Here is a 26,767-nt window from a genome sequence, read left to right as displayed (position 1 = left end):
TCCCAGGGCGGCAGGCAAAAACATGCTACCTGCCCGATGTGGATCAATGCTGCTGCTGCTGCTGCTGCTGCTGTTACTACTACAACTACTACTACTACTACTACTACTAGATAGCCGAAGACCAAATCCATCTCGCTCGGCGTCACTAAGATTCCAAACCCTCCCAGCCAATTCCCTTAGACGGGCTTTTCCTCTCTGGATTTTACCTTCGTAATGTATGCTACAAAATTGCCAGCTAGGTCAGCGACTCAGTGTCAGTAATAAATACAAGGCACCTGGGAATGATTCCGAACATACTGTAATCAAGGAGGGACGTAAACTCCAGGGTATCATCATAATTCATCGATCCACAGAATAACACAGAGCGCTATACGTTTGTCCCGCCCCAAATCTTCAGTAGATGTACACAAACTCGTCATTCATGCGGTCCGTCAAATCGAACGCATGTTCTCCCACACCCGTCGAAGCATCAACAGCAACGTAGTGATCCTCCATCGACGCGTCGTGGATAACCGCTCGCTTGCCGTTCCGGACTCTGGCTCTCGCCTGCATCTTGTTCAGAAAGATCAGGTTCGCAAGCTGGATCAGGATGACGGCGGCGAGCGCCACGAAGACCCCGAGGACGGCGCGCAGACCGGGGAGGTACTGCGGTGCATCGGCGGCGTCGAACAGCAGGGGCCCGATGATGTTGCCTGCGGCCGACCCGGCTGCGTAGAGGGACATGATGATTGATTTCTTGGTCGTCCCCGCGGTGTTGCCGACAATCCATGATACGATGAGGGGGTTGCTGCCGAAGAGGAAGGCGAGCAGGTAGTAGCCTCCGAGGAGGGCAGCAGTATCCCCTCGCGGTATGGCGTAGAGCATTGCGGAACCGGCGACGACGGGCGCGACCAGGGCTACCAGGATAGGGGCCTTGAGCCGGGCTTTCTCCGCCGCGTAGGATGCGACCAGGATGATGATTAGCTGCATAGCACCGAACGGCATGTTGAGGAGCGAAGTGATGTACTTGTCAAAGCCGAGACCTTTGAGGATGAGGGGACCGAAGATGTTGGTGACGGAAGCGCCGACGTTCAGGAGGAGGGACATGGAAAACCAGAGGTATGTCTTGGGCTCTAGGAAAACTTCCCATACCTGGCTCCATTTGAATTCGCGGGAGCCGATTCCGGTCTGGTTCGCGCGGAGTCGCTCGACGGCTTGGGCTCGCTCGGTCTCGTCCAAAAAGCGGGCTGATGCCACATCATTGTCGAGTTTCCAGTAGACAGCAGGCGCTGTAACGATCGTGATCATTCCAACGAAGAGGAAGATACTGTTTCGGGTAAGTAAAAGCTCCCAGTAGAGGTCGAGACCGACGTACATTTGCCAAGACTTAAGAGTCTCTGAAGGAATGTGTCCCAGACCAAAAGATAGCGCCGATGCAACGATTGTAGCTGACCCGTTGGTCCCGTACCATGCCGCGACTCGGATTGGCTGCTCAGCTCGGCGATACCATTGATTTGTGATGACACTAAATAAAGGAAGACAGCCTCCCTCGAACAGGCCAAGGAAGAAACGAGTGGCAAGGAGTCCTGAATAGCTGTGGCATGCAGCCATGGCGGTCTGAGCAATGCCCCATCCCAAGATCATTGCTGGCATCAATATACGGTGGCTATGAGATGTTAGCTGAGTCAATCAGGCAAAAAATAACTTACGGCATTTTTACGATCAAAATAGAAGAAAAGGGCTGCCAAACAAGTGTCGCGATTGGAGCGATCGAGCCCACCAAGGAATATTCGTTCCCTTTGAGATGCGTATCCTGCTGTAGGCCAAATATACTTCCATATCCTAGCACTGACTTGTCTAAGATCTGGTACAGCATATCAGGAAAAACTCCGTCGCGCCGATTGACGAAAGGGGATACTAACTTGGAGGAAATACACCCATACAAGTATGGACAAGATCACTTTATCCGTCTTGCGACAGATTTTCTTGTTCTGATGAAAAATTTACCCGTCAGCTTTGCCAGTGATCCGAGGGGCTACTCGAGTCTTGACCATTTGGTGAAACGTACATCCTCCTCTGTCAGGAACACAGATTCAATGTTGTGGCTATCCTTGCTGGATATCCTTGAGGCCCCAGCATCTTCCGTGTGTTCTTCCAATGGCGCCTTCACAGTCCCGGACTCAATCAACTCTCTCGAAGAACTCGCCATTGGTCTATCGGAAGGCTCGGTTGAAAAGCTATTTGAGAGAGAGGATGAGGAAACAAATGGCGATGAGTTGGACGCCATATTCTGGGACAAGGGTTGGTTGATATGATATGAAAAAAAAAAAAAAAAAAAAAAAAAAAAAAAAAAAACTCGTATGCTTGTTTGTAGTCTGCCAGCCTCGTCACGACCTTGCCGATCCGACTACCCCATAGCGGCACCCCGCGCGTCTGACGAGTCTGACAGCATTTGTCGTGGTCGGCGATGGATTTATTCGGGTGATAAAATCTAGTCGCCAGTCTATTGAGACGAGAGAAATGTGGAAACCGGCCTGGGGGCGTGACGAGCTGAGTGCACGTGCATTCGGCAAAAGTCTCGGCTATTGCTATTGACACGACATGGACCCCGCGACGGCCATGGTAGCGGTTCTCGTCACAACATATGCATATCGATGGTAGCCGGCGCTGGCTGTAGGGAACCTCACTTCCCCAGAGTTTCATGATTCGTAATAAGTCACCATCATGATGCCCGGGGGTGGTCAGGAGAAAGATCAATTACTGATGAGACGAATGCTTGCGTTACCAAGTGTGTTCTGGCAGCTTCGAAGAAGAGTAAAAGGCGTGTGAGGAAAAGCGTGGGTATCAAACCTCAGACGATTGACGGACTGGATGAGATTGAGCTTTTTTATCACTAACCATGGACAGCAAACGGTGCCGAGCTCCTGTGAAGCCGGTGTTAACTGGAAACTATGTCAAAAATGTTGATGACTTCAGGCAGGCGATCGAGAGTTAGAAGATTATCTATGGGAATTTGACAAGTCAGTTGCTTGATCCACAACCATCTCATTAACGCATCCAGATGCTATGTCAACTCTACCGTATTTTTCTACAATGTATCTGGACTCCCCCCCCCCCTTTCCCCGCGTATTGATAAGAAGCTAACCATCTCGAGCCTGGTCCTTCGAATCCTTTCTACGCAAGAAAGACTTGGTGTCTGACACATGATGATAAAGATGTGATCCGGCACCTCCAAAAAAGCTAGCGTGCGGCCTAGCGACTTCACATTTCGATATTCCGAGCTTCTCGATAGCCTCTGGCAGCGTAGAGACTCCGAATCCCAGATCCGGGTATCTTAAACCCCTAATACGGACCCTCTCCAATTCAAAGCCGTCGAAAAATAGTGGCATCGTGCTTCCGCCGCAAGGGAAATCCACCGGTGAATATGTTCGCACGGCAAAATGGATTCTCATGGCTGGACTTACACGCACCTACTGGGGGAAAAGATAGCCCTCGGGCATTGTATGAAGGAAAATCGAATGCAACGCAAACACAGAGCACGTTTGTAACATGCAAGGTCATCCGGATGTTGCTAAGAACAAGCGGGCAATTCGCGAACTTGCCAAAATCAACAATCTCATCAAATGTCTCGCCTCACGAGCGTACCTAGGCCACGATCACTGGATACGCCGTTAAATTATATTCCAACAATCAATAGTCGATTTAGTCCCCGGGACTTGAAGCCCCAAATGTATACGTATTCTCCCGGATAATTTCTTTGTATTCGTGAAAAGTTGCAAGATGGGATATGATCGATGGTAATCAAGGCCTGACGCAAAGCCTTACATTACTCGTTAGTCTTCAACTACAGCTTGCTAGCAACTCTTCATCTAATTTTGAATTAAGCTGCAGATCACGATTTTCATCATCGAAAAGCGAAGTGTTTATTCACACAGGAAGGAAGGGACGGCTTTATTAGGGCCAGTTGATGTGTACGATGGTCTAGGCTCGACGTGCGTATTATCCGGATGATGTTGTTGCTGTGCTGGCACGAAAAAAGCTGAAAGGTCAACTTTTAAGTGCTCGTCTCCTGCCGCCCGGCCTGGTCAATAATGAAGGAATGAGTTTCATTGTTTAGTGGTTTGATTTGGAGGCGCAGCGAAAGAAAAGCCGCCTAGACATCGCATTTGAAAATTTCTTCTGATCTTATCAAACATTATCATACATAGGCATACATATATATATATACATATATATTAGGTCCTCTCACATCCCATACCAAACCACCTGCAGGCAATGATTCCAAGTCCTCTCATACGAGCCAACTCTCTCTTGGCTGTGCTACTTGAGAAAAGGATCAGAGCTCCGGTAGTCCACGATCTCCCATGATATTCCATTCTTCCCTATTCTCCCAATTGATGAAGTCTTCATCTTGCGCAAAATGTGTTAGCTCTTCTTCCGTCTCAAAGCATTCGGCCCACAGTTCCAAAGCCTCCTGGTTATCTATCGCGCTATCTGGGATAAGCATTTGCATCTGCGCATACTTATCCGAAACCCACGAGAAGCGCAGCGCTTGGGAAGGCCGGGGCTCGTTCATCAATTCTAACGTCATGAGGTAATCCATGATGACATCTTCGCCTGCGTACCATAATGGTTGTGGCCTTTTCCCAGGGTGTGCAACATAAGATTTCGGGATGTAGACTTTGCTGATAGATTGTACCTTTTCCGCATCCGCTTTGACAGCACAATACCAATCCCCTTGTTTAGGCGTCAAGCGACGAAAATGGTTTACTGTGGAGATTAGCAGCGCCGCGGAACATATGCCGACCTCTATGAAGTAACTCACCCAGGTAAAGACCAGGTCCTAATTGAGTCTTTGATCCGGATGGTACTTCAAGTAGCTTGTTATCTTCATTGATGCGCAGAGCCACTTCCTATAGTTTGCGTAATTAGTATAAGCTTATGCTAATGGATATACTTGGCAAATCAAACGAAACTTACTTCGGGAATGGTGGCATAGCCTATGGCTCTCTTTTGCTGGAACATTCCGAGAACCCCGTAGGCTCCGTCGAAGAGAAAGTTTAAGGCTAGCAATGTCGCCAAGATAGACTTCGTTCGTAACATCGTGTTTAGCTGTGGTGCGAGTTGAGGAAGGGGAAAACAAGGTTGTGTAGGAAGGTTGATGAAGCAATCCTCATGCGAGTGCATAAAGAATTATATATCTCTCTCTTGCACCGTCCTCGAGATTGCTACGCCGTCTTTAAATATCCGCCCGGCTAAGAATAACCAGCGCGCTATTGAACAATCGTACGACGAGTAACAAGCAGCGCACTTGGTTAATAAATTAATCTTTATCGTTTTGATATTGAACACCATCCTGAAAGCCGCGTCGAGTTTACGCTTATCTGTAGATTACTATGCATAGTACCTATTGGAATCTTCATTTCTAATTTACAAGGATCAACGTAGTTGCTTGTACTTCGTATTCGAAATCATCTCTCCTTGGCGGCAACGGTCGCGAGTGTGCCTAAGGCTGCCTTCCGAGGCTCTGGTAATCAAAGCTTTTACTACGTACTACGTATGTAGGACATGCTCATCAAGATTTCATCACAAGGGGATGTGAATGTTTTTTCCGGACCAATCGCCGGTTATCTTGAATCTAATTCGGAAAAAGATGACCAACTTGCTGTACCAAGTCGGCACCACCAAGGCGGACACACCCAGTGAGGCGGGACACCTACTGCCCCCCCCATGAATACATGTCGAAAGTATAATTCCGCAAGGGATCTTACCAGGGCTTAAGCCAATCAACTTATAAGAATCCAGCATTAAGAAGTATATTTAGGTCAGTTTTTAGTCTGTATAATGGAGTTGACAGGGCTTTGGGCTATTCAGAAACCACCGCTCTATGATTTATGGGCCTAAACTGGGTCCGACATGTATCTTCGTCACTAGCAAATCGGTAGGAAATGAACCACACGTAATATCGTAATTAGTTCTGTACGGAAGAGATGTAACCGTTCTGAGTGTAGTAACAATCAATCAATACAATTCCAATCATCTGCAAGTGTTCTATTACTGTATTGTGCCGGGTTAAAAGTACCGGTAGCAATTGCTTTGGCGTACTACCTATTTGATATTACAGGTCCGTGCGCTCGCTAAAGCTTTTTTTTAAAAATAGCTACCGGAATCGGTTCCGGAGACGATGAAGAGAGAAGTGAAGAGAGAAGCGAAGAGAGAAGTGAAGAGAGGAGTGAAGAGAGGAGCAATGGTAAATCAGCAATATGACGGGGGGACCGACTCTACATCGCCTAAGGTACTCTAAGAAAGGGCCCCAAGAGCTGTGAGGGTCAACTCCTACCGTACTATTACTCTGAGCAGTAGCCTTTTTAGAAACATTGCAAGCAACTATCTTCTTAGCATTTCATTCCTAATAAAAGCCCTTCAGTGCGATGGAAGCAGCTGTCTCTCGAGCATTTCCTTCCCTATTACCAATAAGCTACCAATGGAGTCTTTCTCTTCCCTTTTTTTTTCTTTTTTTTGGTATTCTCTTATGATGTGCAAAAGCAGACCTGCAATGCACATTGCAGTAACCAGTCTTATAACCTTATATTCCCGCACGACATCTTATACTGCAGCTTAAGCGTTGTTGTTATTGTTGTTGTTATTATATTCATTAACGTCGGGCGGGTATTCAAAACGCAATGCTTGAACCTTAAAAACCTCTTATAAAGTACGGCGACGTGCTAAGTAAAAGAATTATATACAAAGTACTATTTAATCGAGATTAAAAACTACGTTAAAGAAAACCTCTCGTCAAATAGCCAAACACTTGTAAGCCCTTTAAGAGCAAGTTATAGTGCTGTTCGTCGAGTTTTCTTTCGACAACTATCGAATACGTATAGCCTTACGAGCGGCCTCGATCCGTATAATACAAACATCGTTTTCTTTCGTCGTAAAGCTAAAATGGCTCGCGTTCGTAGCTCTTAAATAAAGCCGATATGTTTGCAAAACGCTCTTTCGAAGGCGCAATATCGTGTTTTCGATCAATCGAACTAAGCTTTTCTTATTTTATCTCTTATATACGTTCCCTTTCTATCGCAAATCCTTTTAATCTTTTCAATCGGTATGCCCGTCAAGTATAAATCGTAATCGGCGTAGTATTCGAGAAAAAAGAAGAGGAAGGTTCGGAATCGCCGGTAAAGGAGAATTCTTCGAAGAGACGTCGCATATCGATGATTTAATTTCGGCTCTTTAGACTCTTTATCTCTCTTTTTACCGCAAGAAAAAGAAAGAGAAAGAGCTGAAGGTTCGTAAGGGGCACCTCGTACAAGTAAAGAATCGTAGCCCCCCGCAGCTTAAGCGTTGATCGTCGGTTACCTTGAATTTAATTTGTAAAAAATCCCGACCTGGCGCGGCCAGGTCGGCACCACCAAAGCGGGACAGTAACGGTATACCACTTATTAAACAACAACTACCAATACAAAGAAGATAAAAAAAGGTCTTTATATGCTCAGGAGTTTTTGCTTTACAAACGTGAATTAAAATTATAAAGATGCATTCATTTGTAGTAATCTAATACATTGAAATGCAGTGAAAAGATAGTCAAAAACTATCTTAAATAATTCAAATTTACCTCTTTATTGCAAATATCTTAACAATTATAACCTTAATTCAAAAAAACGTCACATAAATCGAAAATAAATGATTTGATATATTATATTACTAAAGGTATCAATTATTAAATCAAAGTTGGTAGTGATGCACGTATTCTTTTGATAGGTTTGAATAAAAGTTTGATTTTCGTGTTCTTCGCTTATTCTAGTATATACGCGGCAATCCTGATATATACTACGTCGCAGGCCTAAGTATTACCCCTCGAGGGTATGGAAAACAGGGGGTTTAAAGTGGAAACTAAACTTTCAAGGCACCCTCGAGGGGTAATACTTAGGCCTGTACCGTGACAGGTCCGCATTACCAAAATCGCAAAGTATATATTAAAAGTACTATTTTTATTCCTTTACAAGAAAGGAATAACAATTTGTAATTAAGATTCAATTAATTAATTAATATTAAACTCAATACGGTGCATCTTTTGATACAAAAATTAATTATTATATAATAGTTGTCGATTTTCTATTCATTGGAAAGGAGCAAATTTTACTGTCCCGCCTTGGTGGTGCCGAATTGCTTTCGAATTGAATTTTAAGGAAACCGACGATTAAAGGACGCACCCAGTCAGCGTCGCGACTTAAAGCCAGGTGACCGCCTTTTTTTTTCAACAGTCTACGATCTCAGCCGTGATCTATAACACGCTCGAGGTAACGTGAACGAAAGGTTTCCCGATCCCACGTATCAAGCGTGTCTGTATCTGTATCTGTGTCTGTATGTACCTTAAAGGCAGGTAGGGGGTCATTTGAGCGGTCCTCTGACCTTCTTTTATAAAAGACGATTATTGGACCGTTTAAAATCAGTACTAGTTACAAATCAAAAATAGTTCACCTTTTTGATCGTCCCCGAGCTTGGGACCGTCCCACGGCCGTCTTATAGCCGTCCCCGTCTATATTTTTAAAATAGGCTTATTAATAAGCTCGTTTTAAAAAATTGCAATAGTTCGATAACTGTTTTAAATAAGATATAATTGTAAATAAAAACTATTTCTTAAATAGAATCGTTTTTGTAATGATTTAAAAAATTCGATGCCAAGATATTTCTCGGTATCGCTGCTACGGCTTATATATCAACGCTTTAAATTTTTAATAATCGGAATCGATCGATTCAGTAAAAGTTCACCCGCGTTGATGCGCCCTTAAAGCACTTGAGGGGGGGGGGGGCAATGATAAAGGGGTGGTATATCTAGCAGAGGGTAGACTGCTAAGTAATTGAAAAAAAATAAAAAATTGTTTGCTTATTAATCAACGTTTTCCGGGACGGTTTCAAGTTCGGGGACGGCCTTGGGACGGCTTTGGGACGGCCACAAAACGGTCTTAAAACGGTCTTTTTATAAAAAGACCGACCTTTATAAACGATTATTTAATCGATTAAAACCGTCTTATTTTAGTAATAATATTTTCACGAAAAGACGAGCTCTTATAAAAAACGATTCAATCGATTGAAATAGTTTTATTTTAGCTACGATTTAAATAATTTAAATCGTTTGTTTTCAGATTCTACTCAATTTTAAATATCGGCCTAGGGTGATCCACTAACTATGCTAACCTCTTGGAATCGTCTCTTAAAGAGACTGTCATCGGATTGTCAGCTGACGGTTTAAATGACCCCCTACCTGCCTTTAAGGTATGTATGTATCGCAAGGAAGCGATTAACTCGGAGCTGATCATGACGGAAGCAAAAGACCCACTTAATAAATCCCCACCCCACCCCACCCCACCCCACTACAGAACAGTAAAGCCCGCCACGACCTCGGCACTCCGCGGGACAAAAAATTATTTCCCAACATAGTTTCACTGCAGCGCGCCACGGACATGGAATTAAATCATGCAAGATCGCTTAGCTCAGTTGGTTAGAGCGTGGTGCTAATATCACTCTTACTCTTCTCCTGCGACAGATAGGGAGGGGTGAGGCGTGCAACGCCAAGGTCGCGAGTTCGACCCTCGTAGTGATCACTCGTCGTCAAAGTTTTGTCTTTTGCGGTCCATTTGTCTTTTGCTCTTGCGGCCGGGTTTGGTTTGAGGAACTCCCCGAACAGGGGAGGGGGGTCTACCTATTGTCTTCTTTAGCGAAGGTTGGATAGATGATGTTCAGGATAGGTATACTTATACTCCGTACATCTTTCCCTCCCGGATAACGTCCCGGACGACCGAAGCATCTTTTCGCCACCAGGATCTCCCTCTCTCGGTGCGGGCGGATACAAAACAGATAGATCATGGCGGGAATAAATAAATGATTACCTACATACAACAGCAGGTATCCGCTGCTGACTACCTACCTACTAACCCGCCAATCTGATTCTTATTTGTGTACGGCAGAGCGAACGGGATGTCCGATTTCTCCTCCGTCTATACTGTAGTCGTAACTATGTGTCATCTGGAACCCTGCGAGTGAGGCTTTTAAGTTGGTCATGCAAAAAAAAAAAAAAAAATTGGGTGTGGACTGGCTGTTGTGGAAAATGAGCCTGCGATGTGAAGAGGCTAGCTTGAGTGCTAGCTACCTAGCTGTGTAGAGGCGCTTGGTTTGTAGAAAGGCTTCAGTTTGCTGCGAGGTTCATCTAACTCTAACATATTTACATCACTTGGTCAGCCCATCATGGAGCTCTGTCTGTCCCATATCCTTCATAGGGCAAGCTCAACGAATTTAGATTTACCCAATTACTCCGCCATGTCTCTTAGTATATAGACGCCCATCTTGAAAAAAAAAAACTGTCCCTGTCTGGCACACTATCCACTTCACCCTTCCGATCAGAGGCCCGATGGAAGTGTCTTTCCCGCTCCTCTCAAGATTTCTCTGAACTTCCCCGCCAACAACTCGACCGTCGTTGCACACTTCGGGGCATCTGCAGCAACCCCCCTATCCCCAGGCTGAGCAGCCTGGACCAGGTGCGCATCCTTAATAGCCGCTCCCATCCTCGGCACCCGGCCCGCGGTAACCACGTCCACATCGCCACCGAATCGCACCGGCCCTCCCAGCTTCGCAGCCGTGATGGGAGTAGCGTTCACATACGCTTGCCATCGCCGTAGAAATATCCCCGGGCCCGGGCTAGGTCTTGGCGTGAAGGGCTCTCGGGTCTCAGATTTCGAGTGTAGGCTAGTGAGTGATGCCTTTGTCAGCTTCTTGGGTGCCGGCTTGTGCTCGACTTCAAAGATCATGTCGGATAAGGACACGGATGAGATATCTGCGTGGTATGAAGCGTACGCGTCGCATTCCTCGAGGACCTGGGCTCTTTCCTTCTCGGGAAGCTGCGAGATGGCGTTTTCCAGCTGTGCGGTGAGCTTGCCCGCTCCACCCATCTCGGAAGTGGCCTCTCCTTTCTGATCGTCGACCCTGAACTGTGCTGCTGAGGACCTCGCATACTCCTTGTACCAAGTGCTCAGTTCGGGGCCATTTCTGCACACCTGGTGCATGAATTTGTGGCATGAGTTTTGGTGCTTTCTCAAAAGCCGAACGAAGTCTCCCACGCTGGCCGCAGCAGAATTTTTGTTCGAAGGTGCCAACGCCAGTAAATCGTCAAGGAATGATTGGAAATCACTAATTGTGCCGCTCAAGTCGACTGCTTTGTGCAAAGCTCGTATGACTGGATCATAGGCTGCGACGCATTCTCGAACTGCTTGCGTAAGCAGATCTGGTTGCCTCTGACAGATAATTGCCGTAACCTGTCTCCGGTCTCGAAGGGACACCAGAACCGAAAGGTAATCGAGAGCAAGCGGGATCTGTTTCTCGCTGAGCGCATTTCCACAATACTCCTCCAGGATCGTGACCACGATGGGCTCTGCTTTCGCCTCACTCATCGTCCGGCACTTCTCGTGCTCCAAGCGGTCCTTCTCAACATAAGACTTCAACAGGTCACATTGAGCTTTGCTGGGCCCGTCAGCGCTCTTTTCAATCTCAGTCGCTCTCGACTTCAGGGTGTTCGTGTCCCAATTCACCACTGTCCAGATGATCGTTTGCAGCAAGTTCCAACCGGCGTCACTTGAGTTGGTGATCCCGAAAAACGACGTCACGCTGTTCAAGGTCATCTTCGTCAGCAGAATCTTCATTACGCCGTTGATCATCGTCGCTGCATTCCCAATCTTGAGTGTCGACCGGATGGCCGTGTAAGGTACGAGAGCATTCGCTTGCTTCATCATCTGAAGCATCGTTTGTCCTTCTGGGGTGATTATGAGAATGTAATGGAGAAAAGAGGCCATGATGACAAGTATATATTCGTGAGCAGCCTGGACAAGAGAACTGTGATCTTCGAGCTTGTCCGTCGCTGCAGTCTTGGCGAACGTCTCATCGAGGAGGGTGTCGTAGACCAAGCGCTGGAGGAGATCCTGGAATGCAGCAACGACATCTTCCGGTTTGGATGTATCGTAGACCGGGTCGGTCCTACTCAGCGCTCTCTGGGGGAATCCCCCATAGTAGCCCCTGGCTGGTGCTCCCACCAAGGCTGCCGTTGCGGTCGCCAACGTCTTCCGAATACCTATGTATCCGGCGCAATAAGACTCGCTGAGATCGGCCTGGGCGAGCTCATCCACAAGCTCTTGACATTTGGCTTGGTAGAAGTCCAAGGATACATCCTTCAGCCCGGGCAGAGGTACTATGAAGGAGGAAAAGAGGGCATGCATCAGGGGCATCTCGTTGGGCTGGCTGCCATCGGTCTTGAATGGGGGTCCGCTGCGGGCCAGGAACCCCGGCTGGCGCAGGTCGCGAAGCTCCGCGTATGCCTCATGGTGACTGAGGATATCGAGAAGAGCCCGCGCTTGCGTAGGCGACAGCTGCTCTGTTGTCATCGTGTCGGTCTGCCTGTTCCCATACTGTGGTTTGGGTGGTTGTGGTTGTCGTTGTCTCGGAGTCGGGGCATCTGAAGAAACTCATGATCATCCGGCCTTGCTTGATATACGAAAACGAGGTTGAACGCTGATGACATCACGAGCGGCCTTGGTTGGCCATGGCATCAATTTGGCTGTCCATTCCGACTACTCTGCTCATCCAAACAAACACACCAACAAGCTTCGATGAATGAATACGCGACCGTCAACAAAGTCTTGAAGCGATGGAAGAGGGGCCTGAGTGATACTTGTGTCAATATACATCTTTCTAATTGATCACTGGAGAGATTTTAAGCCATCCAGCAACCACACTGTCGCTACGATTTGACATATGATTTGCGAGAACATATGTAGTGTGTCTAGATTGCAACCATATCGTAGCTGTTCGTGGTCAACAAACAGTCTAAGCCATGCCTTTTACATGACGAACTTAGCAAGCTGGGAGCTCAACCCGCAAGCAAGGCTGCGCGGCCGGCATTGCAGAATTTGTCCAATCCTCTAAACCAAATTTAGTCGTGTACCGGTATATGGAATGAGGATGACTTCTATACTGAGCGGAAGAAGTTCAGCGCTCCGAAAGAATCCGCAGGAGCCTGAACGTTGTTCGTCGGTGTTGCTACGACACTGGCAGCCGTGTACGGTACCGGTACTACGAACGAACTCCCTCCGTCCCTCCCATCCTCTCATGGAAGATACGAGGTGAAATGACGCCCAATTCCGTGCAGGATCTTTTTCTAACCCAAAGCCGCAAGAAGGCAACACGCTTACGGAGGATTATTGGACCAGCCGGGCAAATTCACGGTAGATACTCTACAAATACTACTATCGTTGTATTTTTACACTTATTGCATCTGCAGCATTTCCCAGAAGGGTTTTCGCTACTTGAGGAAACGAGATGTTCCAATATTAACAAAGAAGGATCACCGGTATCTAAATGCGTTCAGATGAAGCCTCGATACAGTATTAATAAAAGTCAACGCGACGCTTCTCGGCGAATCACTGCCCGTTTCCTCGCTGGAAACCTTAAATCCGTAGGTCGGCCAAGGCGCCAACTGAGATTACGGTGTGCTTAGTATAGATGCTTCTTCGTCAAGGGTTCTACGTAAAAAGGCCGTATTGCTGGTACCGGTACTCATGCACTGTACCTATCTACCGGTACCTACTCTACTTATTGAAGCTCTGCACGCCTTGCAGCGAAGGTGCAGCTCCAAAACAGTCAGTCAACGACTGACGATCGCCGGGCGACAGTCTTTCATCAGTCACCATGTACCGCTATCGCAGAGACCTCTACTCGCTCCCTTTCCGTTTCCTCCCTTGATTCGATATCGTTGACCGTACACGGAATACCCTTTTCCTTCTCGAATATGTACAGACTACACAAGCACCAATGACAAGTAGGTGAGTGAGTGTACTTACTTACTCTAAAAGCATTCGGTACGAAGTAATAGCCTTTTTCTTCTTTTTTTCTCTCTTTTTTTTCTTTTTTTTTCTTTCTTTTCTTTTTTTTCTTTTCCTTTTCTTTTCTTCTTCTTTCTTTTCTTCTTTCTTTTCTTCTTTCTTTTCTTCTTTCTTTTCTTCTTTTTTTCTTCTTTTTTTTCTTTTTTCTTTTTCTTTATTTTTCTTTTTCTTTTCTCTTCTTTTTCCCCCTTTTTCTTCTTCTTTTTTTGTGTCCTCTTTTCTTTTTTCTTCTCTTCCCTTTCCCCTTTCTCTTCTTTCCCCTTCCTTTCCCCCCCCTTTTGTGTGCTCTTTTCTTTTCCTTTTTTTCTTTATTCTACCCATTTTTTTATTTTTATTATTTTTATTTTTTTCTTTCTTTCTTCTTTTTTCTTGTTTTTTCTTCTATTTTCTTCTTCTTCTTTTTTCTTCTTTTTTTTTCTTTTTTCTTCTTTTTTTCTTTTTCTTTTTTACCCTTTTTTTTTGGTCCTTTTTTTTTTCCTTTTTTTTCTTTTCTTTTCCTTTCTTTTTCCCCCTTTTTTTCCCCCTTTTTTTATATGCTTTTTTTATTTCCTTTTCTCTTTCTCTTTCTTTCTTTTTCTTTCTTTTCTTTCTTTTCTTTCTTTTCTTTCTTTTCTTTCTTTTCTTTCTTTTCTTTCTTTTCTTTCTTTTCTTTCTTTTCTTTCTTTTCTTTCTTTTCTTTCTTTTCTTTCTTTTCTTTCTTTTCTTTCTTTTCTTTCTTTTCTTTCTTTTCTTTCTTTTCTTTTCTTTCTCTTTTATCTTTTTTCTTCTTTTTTTTCTCTTTTTTTTTCTTTTTTTTTTCTTTCTTTTTTCTTTCTTTTTTCCTCTTTTTCTCTTTTGTCTTCTTTGTCTCCTTTATCTTCTTATTCCTCTTATTTTATTCAATCTTTTTTTTTTTTTTTTTTTTTTTTTTCTTCTTCCTTTTTTTTTTTCCTTTCTTCTTCTTCTTCTTTTTTTTTTTTTTTTTTTTTTTCTTTTTCTCTTTCTTTTCCCCCCCTTTTTTTCCTTTTCTTTTTTCTTTTTTCTCCTTTTTTTCTCTTTTTTTTCTTCTTTTCTCTTTTTCTCTTTTTTCTTTCTTTTTCCTTTTTTTTTTCTTTTTTCTTCTTTTTTTCTATTTTTCCTTTTTTCTTTTTTGGTATCCTCTCTTATTTTTTCTTCTTTTTCCCTTTTTTTTTTTTTCTCTTTTTTCTTCTTTCCCCCCCCTTTTCTCCTTTTTTTCTTCTTTTTCTTTTTCCTTTCCTTTTTTATGTCCTTTTTTTTCTCCTTTTTCTTTTCTCTTCTTTCCCCCCCCCCCTCTTCCCCTTTTTTTTATGTGCTCTTTTCCTTTCCTTTTCTTTTTTTTTTCTTTTCTTTCTTTCCCCCCCCCCCTTTTTTTTTCTCTTTTTTTCCCCCCCTTTTTCTCTTCTTCTTTTTTCCTTTTCTTTTTTCTTTTTATTTTCTTTTTTTATTCTTTTTTTTTTCCCTTTTTCCTTTTTTTCTGTGTCTTCTTTTTTTTTTCTTCTTTTTTTCCTTTTTTTCTTTTTTCTTCTTTTCTCTCTCTTTTTTTTTCCTTTTTTTTTTCCTTTGTCTTCTTTGTCTTCTTATCCTTCTTATCCTTCTTATTCTTTTTAATCTTTTTTTTTCTTTTTTTTCTTTTTTCTTTATTCTCTTTTCTTTTTTTTTTTCTTTTTTTCTTTCTATTTTTCTTCTTTTCTTTTTTTTCTTTATTTTTCTCTGCTTCTTTTTCTTTCTTTTCGTTGTTATTTTCTTTTTTTTCTTTTTTTCTTTTTTTTTCTTTTTTTTTCTTCTTTTTCTCTTTTTTTTCTTTTTTTTCCTTTTCTTCTTTTTTCTTTTCTTCTTTTCTTTTTTATTTTTCTTTATCTTTGCTTTCTTTTTTCTTTGTTTCTCTTTTTTTTCCCTTTCCCCCCCCTTTTTTATGTGCTCTTTTCCTTTCCTTTTTTCTTCCTATTTCCCCCTTTTTTTCTCTCTTTTTTTTTTTTTTTTTTTTTTTTCCTTTTTCTTTTCTCCCCCCCCCCCCCCCCCCCCCCCCCTTTCCCCTTTTTTTCCTCTTTTTTTATATGCTCTTTTCCTTTCCTTTTCTCTTCTTTTTTTTCCCTTTTTCTCTTCTTCTTTTTTCTTCTTTTTTCTTTTCTTTTCTTATCTTTTTTTCTTTATTTTTTTATCTTCTTTTTTCCTTTTTTTCTTTATATGCTTTTCTTTTCCTTTTTCTCATCTTTTTTTCTCTTTTCTCTTCCTTTTTTCTTTTTTCCTTTTTCTTTTTTCTTTCTTTTCCTTTTTTATTTCTTTTTCCTTTTTCTTTTTTTCTCTTTTTTTTCATTTTCATTTTCTCTTTTTTCTTTCTTTCTTTTTGTCTTCTTTTTCCTTATTCCTCTTTTTTTCTTTCTTTTTTCTTCCCTTTTCCTCTTTTTTTCTTTCTTTTTTCTTCCCTTTTCTTCTTTTCTTTTCTTTTTATCTTTTCTTTTTCTCTTTTCTTCTTTTTTCTCTTTTTTCCCTTTTTTCCCTTTTTTCCCTTTTTTCCCTTTTTTCCCTTTTTTCCCTTTTTTCCCTTTTTTCCCTTTTTTCCCTTTTTTCCCTTTTTTCCCTTTTTTCCCTTTTTTCCCTTTTTTCCCTTTTTTCCCTTTTTTCCCTTTTTTCCCTTTTTTCCCTTTTTGAATTTTCAAGCATATACATCATATCATATCATATCACATCATACCATATCCCATCACCCATTACAGACCCTATACTACATATACTACATATACTACTACTACTACTACAGAGCCTTCTCCCCCTCCCCCCTCCCCCCTCCCCCCAGCCAGTAGTACGTACCTCTTCCCACTCCCACTCCCACTCCCACTCCCACTTCCCCAGCAGCAGACAAAGCGGCTTTCTCTCCGTGAAATTTTTTTTTTAAAAAAAATATTGTAATAATCGTCGGTTACCTTGAATTTAATTTGTAAAAATGCGCCAGGTCGGTACCACCAAGGCGGGACACCCAGCAAGGGGGGACAGTAACGGTATACCCCTTATTAAATAACAACTATTAGTATAAAAAAAAAATATCAATATGCTTACAAAACTTTGCCTTATAAATGTAGATGAGAAACATAAAAATGCATTTATTTTTGATGATAAAATACAATAAAATGTAATGAAAATATAGCTAAAAAACCGTCTTGAATAATTCGAATTTACTTGTTTATTGCAAATATCTTAATAACCACAACCTTAATTCAAAAAAAAAAAAAAAAAAAAAAAAAAAAAACGTCACATAGATAGAAAATTAATAATTTAATATATTGTATTACTAAAAGTATTAATTATTAAATCAGATTTAGCAATAATGCACGTATTCTTTTAATAAGTTTGAATAAAAGTCCGATTTTAGTGTTCCTCGCTTATTCTAATATATACGCGGCGATTCTGATATATAAGGTACCTAAAGTACGCATTACCAAAATCGAAAAATATACAACAAAAGTACTATTTTTATTACTTTAACTCAACACAATAAAAGAATAACAACTTGTAATTAAAACTCATTTCATTGATTAATAGCAAACTCAGTACGGCGCATCTTTTTACACAAAAGATAATTATTATATAATCGTTGGTTGATTTTCTATTTATTAAAAAGGAGCCGATTTTACTGTCCCGCTTTCGTAGTGCCGACTTGCTGTAGCAAGTCGGTCAATTCTTTCGAATGGAAATTTAAGGAAACCGACGATGATAGCAAATCGGTCAATTTTTTTCGAATTAGATTTAAAGAAACCGACGATCACCTCCGAGAGAATAAGTCTGTAAAGAATAAAAGAAGGCTTTGCAAGCCATTTATAAAAAAATCAAAAATTGATATAATACAGTAAAGTTGTGGATATTGAATCTATTACGAAAAAATAATTAATAATTAATAGTCAGTGCACTGACTATTATACCAAAAAAAAAAAAAAAAAAAAAAAAAAATTTTAATCTTAAGTTGCAAAATTTGCTAGTTGCGAGCCATACAGGCCTTAGAACGTGCAACTGCGAGCCATACACACCCTAAGTGTAAGAGTAAGTAAGACGAAGAACGTTTGGCGCTTTATCCTTGTTAGACCTACACACTCTGTATGTGACTCCGTACAGAACTACGACGGCAAAATCCCAGAGCTCCACAAACCCCATCGCCCAGCTAGCTAGCTACAATGTCCCAAACCCATTACCCGTATCAGCATACAACCAGCCGGCTCCCATTGTCAAAAGTCCCTCTCACATATATATACATTCTCATACACTCACTCCTTACAGCTGCACAGCCTCTGCATTCTTGAGATCCTTGATCTTCTTCCCCTCCGTCCCAGCTGGTGTCTTCAGTCCGAAAAATACAACCATGCTGACACCGAGCACACCCATGCCCCCAATGGTGTATGCGACCTCGCGACCCGCCCACCAGTAGACGCTCGTGAACAGCAGTGGCCCAATACCGCGTCCCAGTTGTCCCCAACTGCGCAGGTTTCCTAGCTTACCCCCCCTCTCGTCTTCGCCTGCCTCGAAACTGCTAAGCGCGTTCAGGCCTGTGACAACGGTAGCCGTAGTTACAGCGAGCAAAGTGGTCGCAGTGTATAAGCCGAGTATAGTGTCGATGCGCCCGAGTAGGAGAAGCGCCAGCAGGCAGGATACCACACCGATCTTAACTGACATGAGAGGCGGGAGACGGCGAGTCACGCCACCTTGGAGGAGCGATGCTACAAGGCCCATGTAGCCGAGTAGTCGTCCATTTTTCGCAGATGTGTAGCCGAATAAGTCGTAGGTCATGAACGGAAGGGAGAATTCCATGCCCGAAAAGAACAGGATGAAGCCGAGATGAGTGAGGTTGAGCAGGAAATGCGAGTTCGTCCTCACGTGCTTCCCCGCTACTTTGGGAGTCTCGGAAGAGACCTTTCGAGCTTGCGTAGCCGGAGCTGATCGGCTCATCGGTTCCGTAGACCCGTTTGGCGCAGCTGGAGTCCCGTCGAGCTTAGCCGAAGCGACCATGCTGGGCAAAGTCTCTGGCAAGCAGAAATACAAGTAGAGGGTCTCGGTGACGATCAAGAATAGCGAGAACCCGGCTGCAGTCGCAAATGGATTCGCTCTGACGGAACTGATGGAGCTCAACCAAGCGCCCAAAGCCGGTCCAAAGGTAAACGCGATACTGAAGCATACGCCCACCAATGCCATCGTGGCCCCTCTCTGCTTCTCATCCGAGATATCGGTTGCGATGGCAATAGCGAGTTGAACATTGCCTTCGGAGAGGCCGCCGACAACGCGCGAGAGCAAGAAGGTGCTGAAATCTGTGGCGCAGACCCAGAGAAGGACACTGAGGATGTTGCCGCTCATACTGGCCAAGAGGGCAGTTCGCCGGCCATAGCGGTCGGAGAGTGTGCCGATGATTGGAGATGAGAGGGCTTGGAGGAGGCTGCCGGGCTCATTAGTCCTGCCAGCCGGGAGGTTGATACAGCATGGCACTCACGAGAACAAACTACCCAGAGCTCCTCCCAACAGTACAATATCATATCTCGAGTCGATCGGCTTTGCAAACGAAGCCTTGTATGTATTCAGGTATGTGAGGATGTGCGCGAGGATAGAGGGCTTTTGATTCGAGCTGCGGAACTGGGCGGGCGCTTCAAGGCTGTACCAGATCAGTGAATGCGCTGTGTGCTTGGATAGGGCTCTTACTCTCGATAGTATGCCAGCAGAGATGGAAACAGCGGTAGGATGAATGTGAAGCTGATCTACAGCGTGCGTTAGCTGGGAAAGCACAATTCCAACCGCCCAGAGAGAGAGAGCCATACCAGGTCCAGCAGCAAAGAGACAAAAACCACCTTCAGCACCCTCTTGCGCGTCGCTGGATCAACAGGAGCCGCCATCGCTGTCTAGCCAATCTGCGACTCTGGGATCTGATCCCACTTCAAACCCAATTCCTAGTCGTCGCCGCGTCCCAAAAGGATGTAATTCGAGGCAGAGGCGAGCTTGGACTGAGCTCTTTGCATGTATCGCGATGCCGGGTCAGGTTCCGGTAGAGGGAGGGTTCTCCGTGAAGCGTGCAGTCTGTGCGCAAACAATAGAGCAAAGTCCAGCTCTTAATCGATGTAGTAGAGACGGTTGATGCCAGCGTGTCTGATGGCGGCGCTATACTCTGTAGAGCGGTTCGGAGTTTGTTCTTATCCGTCGTCGGCGGTGCTTTCTCTCGTCTTCTTGTCTTTTTGTGTTCTTGTCTTCTTGTCTTCGTGTCTTCGTGTCTTCGGATTCTGCCTCTGGGTTGCATACGGACGGAGCATTGTTTGATCCCTGCACCGCGCAAAATGACGACCATGATCTGCCCCGCATATGCTACATGTAGGAATTCATTCGGAATTCATTCTCGGATCAAAGATGCGGATGTTTATGTTTGAAGGCATTATGATTGGGTTGGACAGATTAGGTGGATGGGGGAGGTTATCAACTGCCGGACCGGGGGGATGCCGAGGTGATAGATAGAGAGGGTTGGGAATAGACTCATGTTCTGGTAAGATTGGACAAGTGCTTCAGAACGGTATGCCGACTATGCCTAGAATTGTATTAGGTATGTTATGTGGCTTGCATGACAAGCTCTGCGAGTAGTTGATACTAATTACGGAGGAAATGGGAAGGTAAGCAGCAGTTGCCATAACAAGCCGAAGCGAGCTAATATATCCTACTGTCTAACCGAAGCTGATTCGACATCAACATCGCTACTGGAGCTCTAAACGCCAATCCCAAAGCCATTCCCGAGCCTGAGCCTATCCCTTCTTCTCATCATACCGTACTCAAGCCGGAATCATAGCGACTTTGACACCCCCTCTCACCGCCGCCGTCAAAGTCAGCGTATCTGTTAACGCTGCATCGTCTCTCGGCTCCACCCCCTTGAAAGCTTGCAACAACCTCACTGTTGTAAAGGCAGCTTCGGTCAACGCAAACTGCTGGCCGATGCATATTCTCGGGCCACCATTGAATGGCAGGTACTGCCAGCTTGGTTTCAGGCTCTCCCACCTCTCAGGCTTGAACTCGTCGGCGTCCTCGCCGTAGAGATCTTTTCGTCGGTGCATTACATAAACTTGGTAGTTGACCGTGGTACCCTTCTTGACGAAGATGGGAGACTTGTGATCAGGGCCACCGCCGACAGGAAGGGTGGTGTCCTTGACGGCGCAACGGCCGTTGGCCGGAACAATGGGGTGAAGTCTCAACACTAGACCAGACGGCAATCAGCATCTCCACTGATCAGAGCAGAAAACGGAACCTACCTTCATTCAGGGTGTACTGAAGATACTTCATCGCCTTCAAATGTTCGAACGTCGGTGCCGCACTTCCCAGCCCTCGTACCTCATCATGCAACTTCGCCAGTACGTCCTTCCTCCTTGCCAGAATGTAGAACAGATAACTTAGCAAGCTGGCCGTCGTATCTCGCCCGGCCAATAGGATGTTCAACAGCTCATCCTGGATCTTCTTCTCTCCAATATCCACCTTGGCCAACTCCTCCAAAAAGACATACCGGCTGGAATCCTTCTCCCCTTCGAACCCATTCTTCCGCAGCTCGATAGTACGCTGGATATAGTCCCCAATATAACTATGCACAAACGCCTTAGCTTCCCTGAACTTCTTGTTAGGAAGCAGCACCGCCAACTTGCCCACCCTAGTCTCCAGCCCTGCACACTCGGTCACATAATTGAAGGCATCCTGGAACTTGACCCCTCCTTCTCTCGACGCATCAGTACCCAACACATCTGAACTCGTCCCAAACAAAAACTCCGTCGCCGAATCCATGGTCAGCATAAAGAACAGTTCCTGCAAATCCACCGTCTCGCCATCCGTCGGTATCCTCGCAATCAGTTTCCCGATATGGCTCTCGAAGATGTCTAAATCGCCCACCTGACTCCGCGTGAAATTCGGTCTCAGCAGCGCCCTGCTTGTCTCCCACTCCTTCCCATCGGTCGTGAAGATCCCGTGGCCGAAAGTCGGTCTCAGCGCGTTCTTCCTGCGGGACGGGAGCGCGAAGTCTTTAAACTGCGTGGCGAGCAAGGCTTTGACGTTCTCGGGCTCGGCCGTGCTGATCACAGGATCGCCCAGCAGAAGGATTTTATAAGTGTAGGTCCCCATCTCGCGGTAGCGAGCCGCGACGCGCTCCAGGAAGCCGCCCATCCTCGCCAGTCTGGCATTCTCGAGGAATATATCGAGCCCGAAGATAGGGTCCCGGTGAGGGTAGGAGGGTATGGATCTACAGCCGTATTTGCGGGCGATGACGCTGCGTCGTCGCACCGCTTCAAAGTACAGCACGATCTGGTACAGGACGTAGGAGCCGATGAGACCGAGTAGGCCGACAGCCACAGGCGATCGGTCGTTGAGGAGAGCCAAAGTCGACATCTTGCGTGTATGATCTGGAGGGATTGAGAAATGGAGGGGATGCAAAAGTGGTCGTGAGGACGTCGGTCTTTATGCAAACGAGAAATGACGCGATGAGTGCTACGTACAAGTAAGGAGTGATCGCCTGTCTCACGGCACTTGCACTTTATGTAAAACTGATTACTCACGAGCTGAGCTGAGCTGGTAACCTTCACACACAAGCTGGGCCCTACCCCACGTCCGCAGCCTCGGCATCCGCTCATCGATTATCCATCCCCGTACTTCGCACCTCCTGTAAGCAAGGACGGAGGCATGTTGAAGTTTAACACGTTCAAGGGCCCTGGCTAAGACTATCGAGTAATATCGATGGGATATAAGTAGTAGTAAAGTCAACACGGCTCCATTCTCAAGAGAGAGAGAGAAAACGTGGACTGGTGAGACCTCGCTTACGTCGTGCCGATCTTCTCGTCCGCTTAGCGACCTTTCCCGTCCCTTCCTCCACAAGGCTGATGGATTCATCTCTGAAACTGCTCTCACCATCATAGCAGTAAGTGCTGTGGAGGAGAGGAAGGCAGAACGAATAGAGGGGGGGGGGGCCGATAGTTTCCTATGCCTCGCCCGTTGACATGGTAGACCACGTTTTTCGCATACCTACTACGTAGTACTAGTAGGTACTGACTTCAACACTCAAATCTGAGCGCCGCTCTATGCAGCGTTTTTTTTTTTTTCTTTCTCCGAATGCGTCCCGCATAACCTTTGGAATCATCAAGACTTTGGTTTTCTATTAACCTTTAATCCAATTCAACGGAAGCCAGTTTCGCACTCTCAAGTTCCAAAAAAAAAAAAAAACTTTCGGCGTTGTACCTACAGTATCTGTTGACGATGATAGGATTGGTCTTGTGCGGTAAACTCTATATGTACTACTAATACAGTATAGATGATTGCTCTCTCTCTCTCTCTCTCACGCTTCCTGTAACCTTTGCTGAAACTTTATCTCGTGCTAGCTTCACTTTCCGCTCAGATCTCGCAATCAATCCCATCTGAACCTAATCCGCTGTCCTTTTACGTAGTACTTATTTCCGAGTTACTACTAATTCGCGATTCACTACTATCCTTCCCCCCCCCCCCCTCCTTTCAAGTTTAAACGTCGGACCCAATTCAGCCCTGAACAACCCCATCGTCAAGCGGTGGTTTCTCGATAGCAGCAGCAGCTCCAAGCCCTATCATACCCACTCCACGGGACAAACGACGTACGGTAGTAGAAACCACTATCTGCTCCAAGATGCTTTCCAAGGCCGAATCGTTACAAGTTTATTGGTTCGAGCCCTGATAAGAAGAACCCTTGCGAAATATACTTTCGATAAGTACCGTACGTAGTACGTACTCTCCCCCCCCATGAATAAATGTCGGACCCAGTTTAGGCCCATAAATCATAGAACGGTGGTTTCTTAATGGCTCAAAGCCCTGTCAACTCCACTGTATAGACTAAATACTGGCTCAAAGATACTTTCCAAAGCTGAATCCTTATAAGTTGATTGGTTTAAGCCTTGGTAAGATCCCCTTGCGAAATTATACTTTCGACATTTATTCATGGGGGGGGAGAGTAGTACTTGTTCAGACAGGAAGGGGGGATAGCAGTACGTGGCGAGCTGCACTAACCTTGCGAATAGCCTCAGTTCAGCAGCCACCACGTAGGCTCGGCTCCGCTTGTTTACTTCCAGGGGCGGGCCAGCCTAGGTCGTAGCGTACTGTAGTAGTAGTACTTCAGGGGCCAAGCGGCCCCGCGCGCGGAAGAAGACTGCGCTACTTATACTTAGTACACTTACTCACTACAGTACCAGCAGCATAGAGCGGCATTCAGTTTAAAGTGTTCACGTACAGTAATAAGGCATGCGAGAAAAACAGCACAGACTCCACTAGTGTCGAGCGAGGAGGCATGGGAAACTATCGGCCGGACAGGAGACGGAAGACTAGTTTTTTTTTTTTTCTTTCTTCTTTTTTTTCGTTTCTTCCGGGCATGCGTACAGTTGTTTTTCGGGCCTCTGCGGGACCGGTAGTACCGGTACTGCAAAGGCGACAGACGGCTCCATAAGTTTGCTGCACCGCGACGCAGCTGCAGCCCGGAAAACATGGCAGCTTTCACATGCAGATGCACATGTCTTAAAAAAGGAAGAAGAAGAAGAAGAAGAAGAAGAAATGGACCTGGTTGTTCCGTCTTACTCTATTTCTCACGTACAACGTACTACGTAAGAGCATATATGCCCATGATAAGTACTACTATGTACTACGTATCTGCCAAAGTTCAGGGTCCTGCGCGAGCCCATCATTTGAGATGGCAATAGGATGAATCCACGGGCAAGTACGACGTACTAGTACTACCTAGTATATACCGGTACCCAAGCCAGAAGGAGTGGCAAGCGCTGACTTAAGCGGACCTTTCTACAAGTACCGGTAAGCGGCCTCCTTCCTCCCCCCTCCCCCCCCCCACTCAGCCGTCGAAGCGCGGGCTTCGTCGTTCAAAACCAACCAATCAACCAACCACCAGCAAGAGCCCAAACGTCCACTCTCTCAACCCCTCCTCCCCTTCCCCCTCCCCCTCCCCCCCTCCTTCCAACTTTTATCCGACCATACCAAAACCCAAAACAAGACAAAACTTCCCACCCACAACAACCCAGAGGAGGAGCCCAATCCCGCCAAGAAGAAAAATACATTGCTGGCCTCGCCTCGCCTCGCCTCGCTTCGTCTCGCTTCGTCCTTACGTACGTACAAGTACTACGTAGTACGTACGAACTTGCGTACTTGCCCGTTATGGACGCTGCCGCCGCCGCCGTCGCTCGAAAAGAGGAAGAGGAAGAGGAAGAAGAAGAACAAGAAGAAGAAAGTCTAGAGCAGAGATCGCTGCGCCAATTCGACGCGCTCGTCGAGCGGGGACAGCTTCTCTGGCGGGACACCACGCCCCAACTCATCGCCGGCGAGCCGTTCAACGCAAGTTTTCTTTCGCACCTGTTCTGCTTCCCTTGTCACATCACATCAGCTGACCACCGAAAGCTGTACTCATCTGACATCCATCCACACCTTCATTTCATACATCTCTCTCTCTCTCTCTCTCTCTCAAATTCCCAACATCGATTCCCTTCAACAGAACAGAAGATCACCACGTGTTGAATTCCCGCATACTGACGCATCCCCATGCACGCAGTTCCAATTCCGGTCCGCGGCAAGCCTGACCGCCAAACCCATCCTCCCGCGCGACGACCCCGCGCGCAGCAAGCCCACCACCAACCCCTTTGCCGACGAGGACCCCGATTTCCTCCTCGCGCGCCTGGGCCCCGGCCCCGGCCCCGGCCCCAGCCCCAGCCACAGCCACAGCCCCAGCCACAGCCTCATCCTCAACAAGTACTGCGTCGTGCGCCCGCAGTACCTGCTGCACACCAACGACTTTGTCCCGCAGGCGGATCCGCTGACGGAGGCCGACCTAGGCTGCGCGTGGGACGTGCTGCAGCGGCTGGAGAGCGGTCGCAGCACTGGCACTGGCACTGGGACAGGCAGCCGCAGGTATCTAGTCATCTACAACTGCGGCTTCGAGGCCGGCAGCAGTCTCGGCCACAAGCACCTCCAGATCCTGCCGGCCCCGCCGCGGGAGGAGTTCGACTTCTTTCCCGACGCGCTGGGCATCGATGACGGTACGTGACTTGTCTCACTCTCCCCCCTCCCCCTCCCCCTCCCCTTATCATCAGAAACCATCTAACCCCCCCTTTCCCTCTTCCCTTCGTTCAACAGAAACCTCCACCTCCCCAAACGTACCCTTCCGCCACGCCGTCCAGAGGCTCCCCCCCTCCCTCTCTCTCCCCGCCTCACCCTCACCCTCACCCTCATCCACCACCACCACCACCACCGCCGCCGCGGCCGCCGCACTCCTCGCCGCGACGTACGCCCAGCTGCTCCGCCGGGCCCGCGTCGCCCAGGCGGCCGGCCACAACGTCCTGCTGGTGCGGGAGTGGATGCTGGTCATCCCGCGATCGCGGGGCCGCAAGGGCATCTTGTCCGCGAACGCGGCCGCCATGGCCGGCATGGTGTGGGTCACCGGCCCGGAGGAGGTGAGGCTGTGGCAGGAGGAGGGACCGATGAACTTGCTCTGCGAGTTTGGGGTGGCGGTCGAGGAGGACGCCGAGGGGGGCCACAACCACCACTCGTGATCGGGGAGCCGGCTGACCGGGACGGGGGCGGTGGTGCCGTGACATGTGCGCGCAGAGCCGGTCACCCGTCGTGTGGCTCGCCGCGCCCGGTCAGAGGTCAGACCGTTGCTGGGACCGGCACACTTGACACACCGAAGGGGCAGGCGAAATCAGACGGAACAGTTGCTGGTATCCTTATTTCTTTCCTCTCTCTATCTATCAACCGTTTTCCCTGGCACACAAGCCAAGGTCTGCTCTGCTAAACTTTGCTCTTCTGTAAAAATCCTTTTCTCCATCATCCATCATCCACACCCATATCCACCTCCACCAGGGAGG

The 26,767-nt window shown here is 46.3% G+C and overlaps 7 protein-coding genes across 7 annotated transcripts; 2 read left to right on the top strand and 5 right to left on the bottom strand.

Moving 5' to 3' along the window:
• Positions 1-393: 393 nt before the first annotated feature.
• L3040_008245 (uncharacterized protein) lies at positions 394-2,188 on the bottom strand (the record flags this gene model as incomplete). Its single annotated transcript, XM_066153948.1, has 5 exons — positions 394-1,306; positions 1,355-1,645; positions 1,689-1,843; positions 1,902-1,970; positions 2,048-2,188. The coding sequence occupies 5 exons, from the start codon at positions 2,186-2,188 to the stop codon at positions 394-396; spliced, it is 1,569 nt and encodes a 522-aa protein (XP_066010496.1).
• Positions 2,189-3,766: 1,578 nt separating this feature from the next.
• Positions 3,767-4,096, top strand: L3040_008244 (uncharacterized protein; the record flags this gene model as incomplete). The annotated part of the gene is made up of 3 exons (XM_066153947.1): positions 3,767-3,811; positions 3,865-3,971; positions 4,039-4,096. The coding sequence occupies 3 exons, from the start codon at positions 3,767-3,769 to the stop codon at positions 4,094-4,096; spliced, it is 210 nt and encodes a 69-aa protein (XP_066010495.1).
• Positions 4,097-4,315: 219 nt separating this feature from the next.
• On the bottom strand, positions 4,316-5,082 carry L3040_008243 (uncharacterized protein; the record flags this gene model as incomplete). The annotated part of the gene is made up of 3 exons (XM_007295453.2): positions 4,316-4,749; positions 4,805-4,892; positions 4,960-5,082. 3 exons carry the CDS (start codon positions 5,080-5,082, stop codon positions 4,316-4,318), a joined length of 645 nt encoding a protein of 214 aa, XP_007295515.2.
• A 5,294-nt stretch (positions 5,083-10,376) lies between these two features.
• On the bottom strand, positions 10,377-12,407 carry L3040_008242 (uncharacterized protein; the record flags this gene model as incomplete). Its single annotated transcript, XM_007295454.2, has 1 exon — positions 10,377-12,407. One exon carries the CDS (start codon positions 12,405-12,407, stop codon positions 10,377-10,379), a length of 2,031 nt encoding a protein of 676 aa, XP_007295516.2.
• A 5,757-nt stretch (positions 12,408-18,164) lies between these two features.
• Positions 18,165-19,768, bottom strand: L3040_008241 (uncharacterized protein; the record flags this gene model as incomplete). The annotated part of the gene is made up of 4 exons (XM_066153946.1): positions 18,165-19,317; positions 19,372-19,530; positions 19,578-19,633; positions 19,694-19,768. The coding sequence occupies 4 exons, from the start codon at positions 19,766-19,768 to the stop codon at positions 18,165-18,167; spliced, it is 1,443 nt and encodes a 480-aa protein (XP_066010494.1).
• A 918-nt stretch (positions 19,769-20,686) lies between these two features.
• On the bottom strand, positions 20,687-22,277 carry L3040_008240 (uncharacterized protein; the record flags this gene model as incomplete). The annotated part of the gene is made up of 2 exons (XM_007295456.2): positions 20,687-21,105; positions 21,161-22,277. The coding sequence occupies 2 exons, from the start codon at positions 22,275-22,277 to the stop codon at positions 20,687-20,689; spliced, it is 1,536 nt and encodes a 511-aa protein (XP_007295518.2).
• Positions 22,278-25,064: 2,787 nt separating this feature from the next.
• Positions 25,065-26,452, top strand: L3040_008239 (uncharacterized protein; the record flags this gene model as incomplete). Its single annotated transcript, XM_066153945.1, has 3 exons — positions 25,065-25,241; positions 25,456-25,939; positions 26,037-26,452. 3 exons carry the CDS (start codon positions 25,065-25,067, stop codon positions 26,450-26,452), a joined length of 1,077 nt encoding a protein of 358 aa, XP_066010493.1.
• Between the last annotated feature and the right edge of the window lie 315 nt (positions 26,453-26,767).

Source organism: Drepanopeziza brunnea (genome assembly GCF_022702325.1).
Source record: "Drepanopeziza brunnea f. sp. 'multigermtubi' strain 214-2 chromosome Unknown ctg15, whole genome shotgun sequence".
NCBI classification, from domain to species: domain Eukaryota; kingdom Fungi; phylum Ascomycota; class Leotiomycetes; order Helotiales; family Drepanopezizaceae; genus Drepanopeziza; species Drepanopeziza brunnea.
The sequence above is the reverse complement of the archived record's forward strand: the minus strand, read 5'-3'. Positions and strand labels throughout refer to the sequence as shown.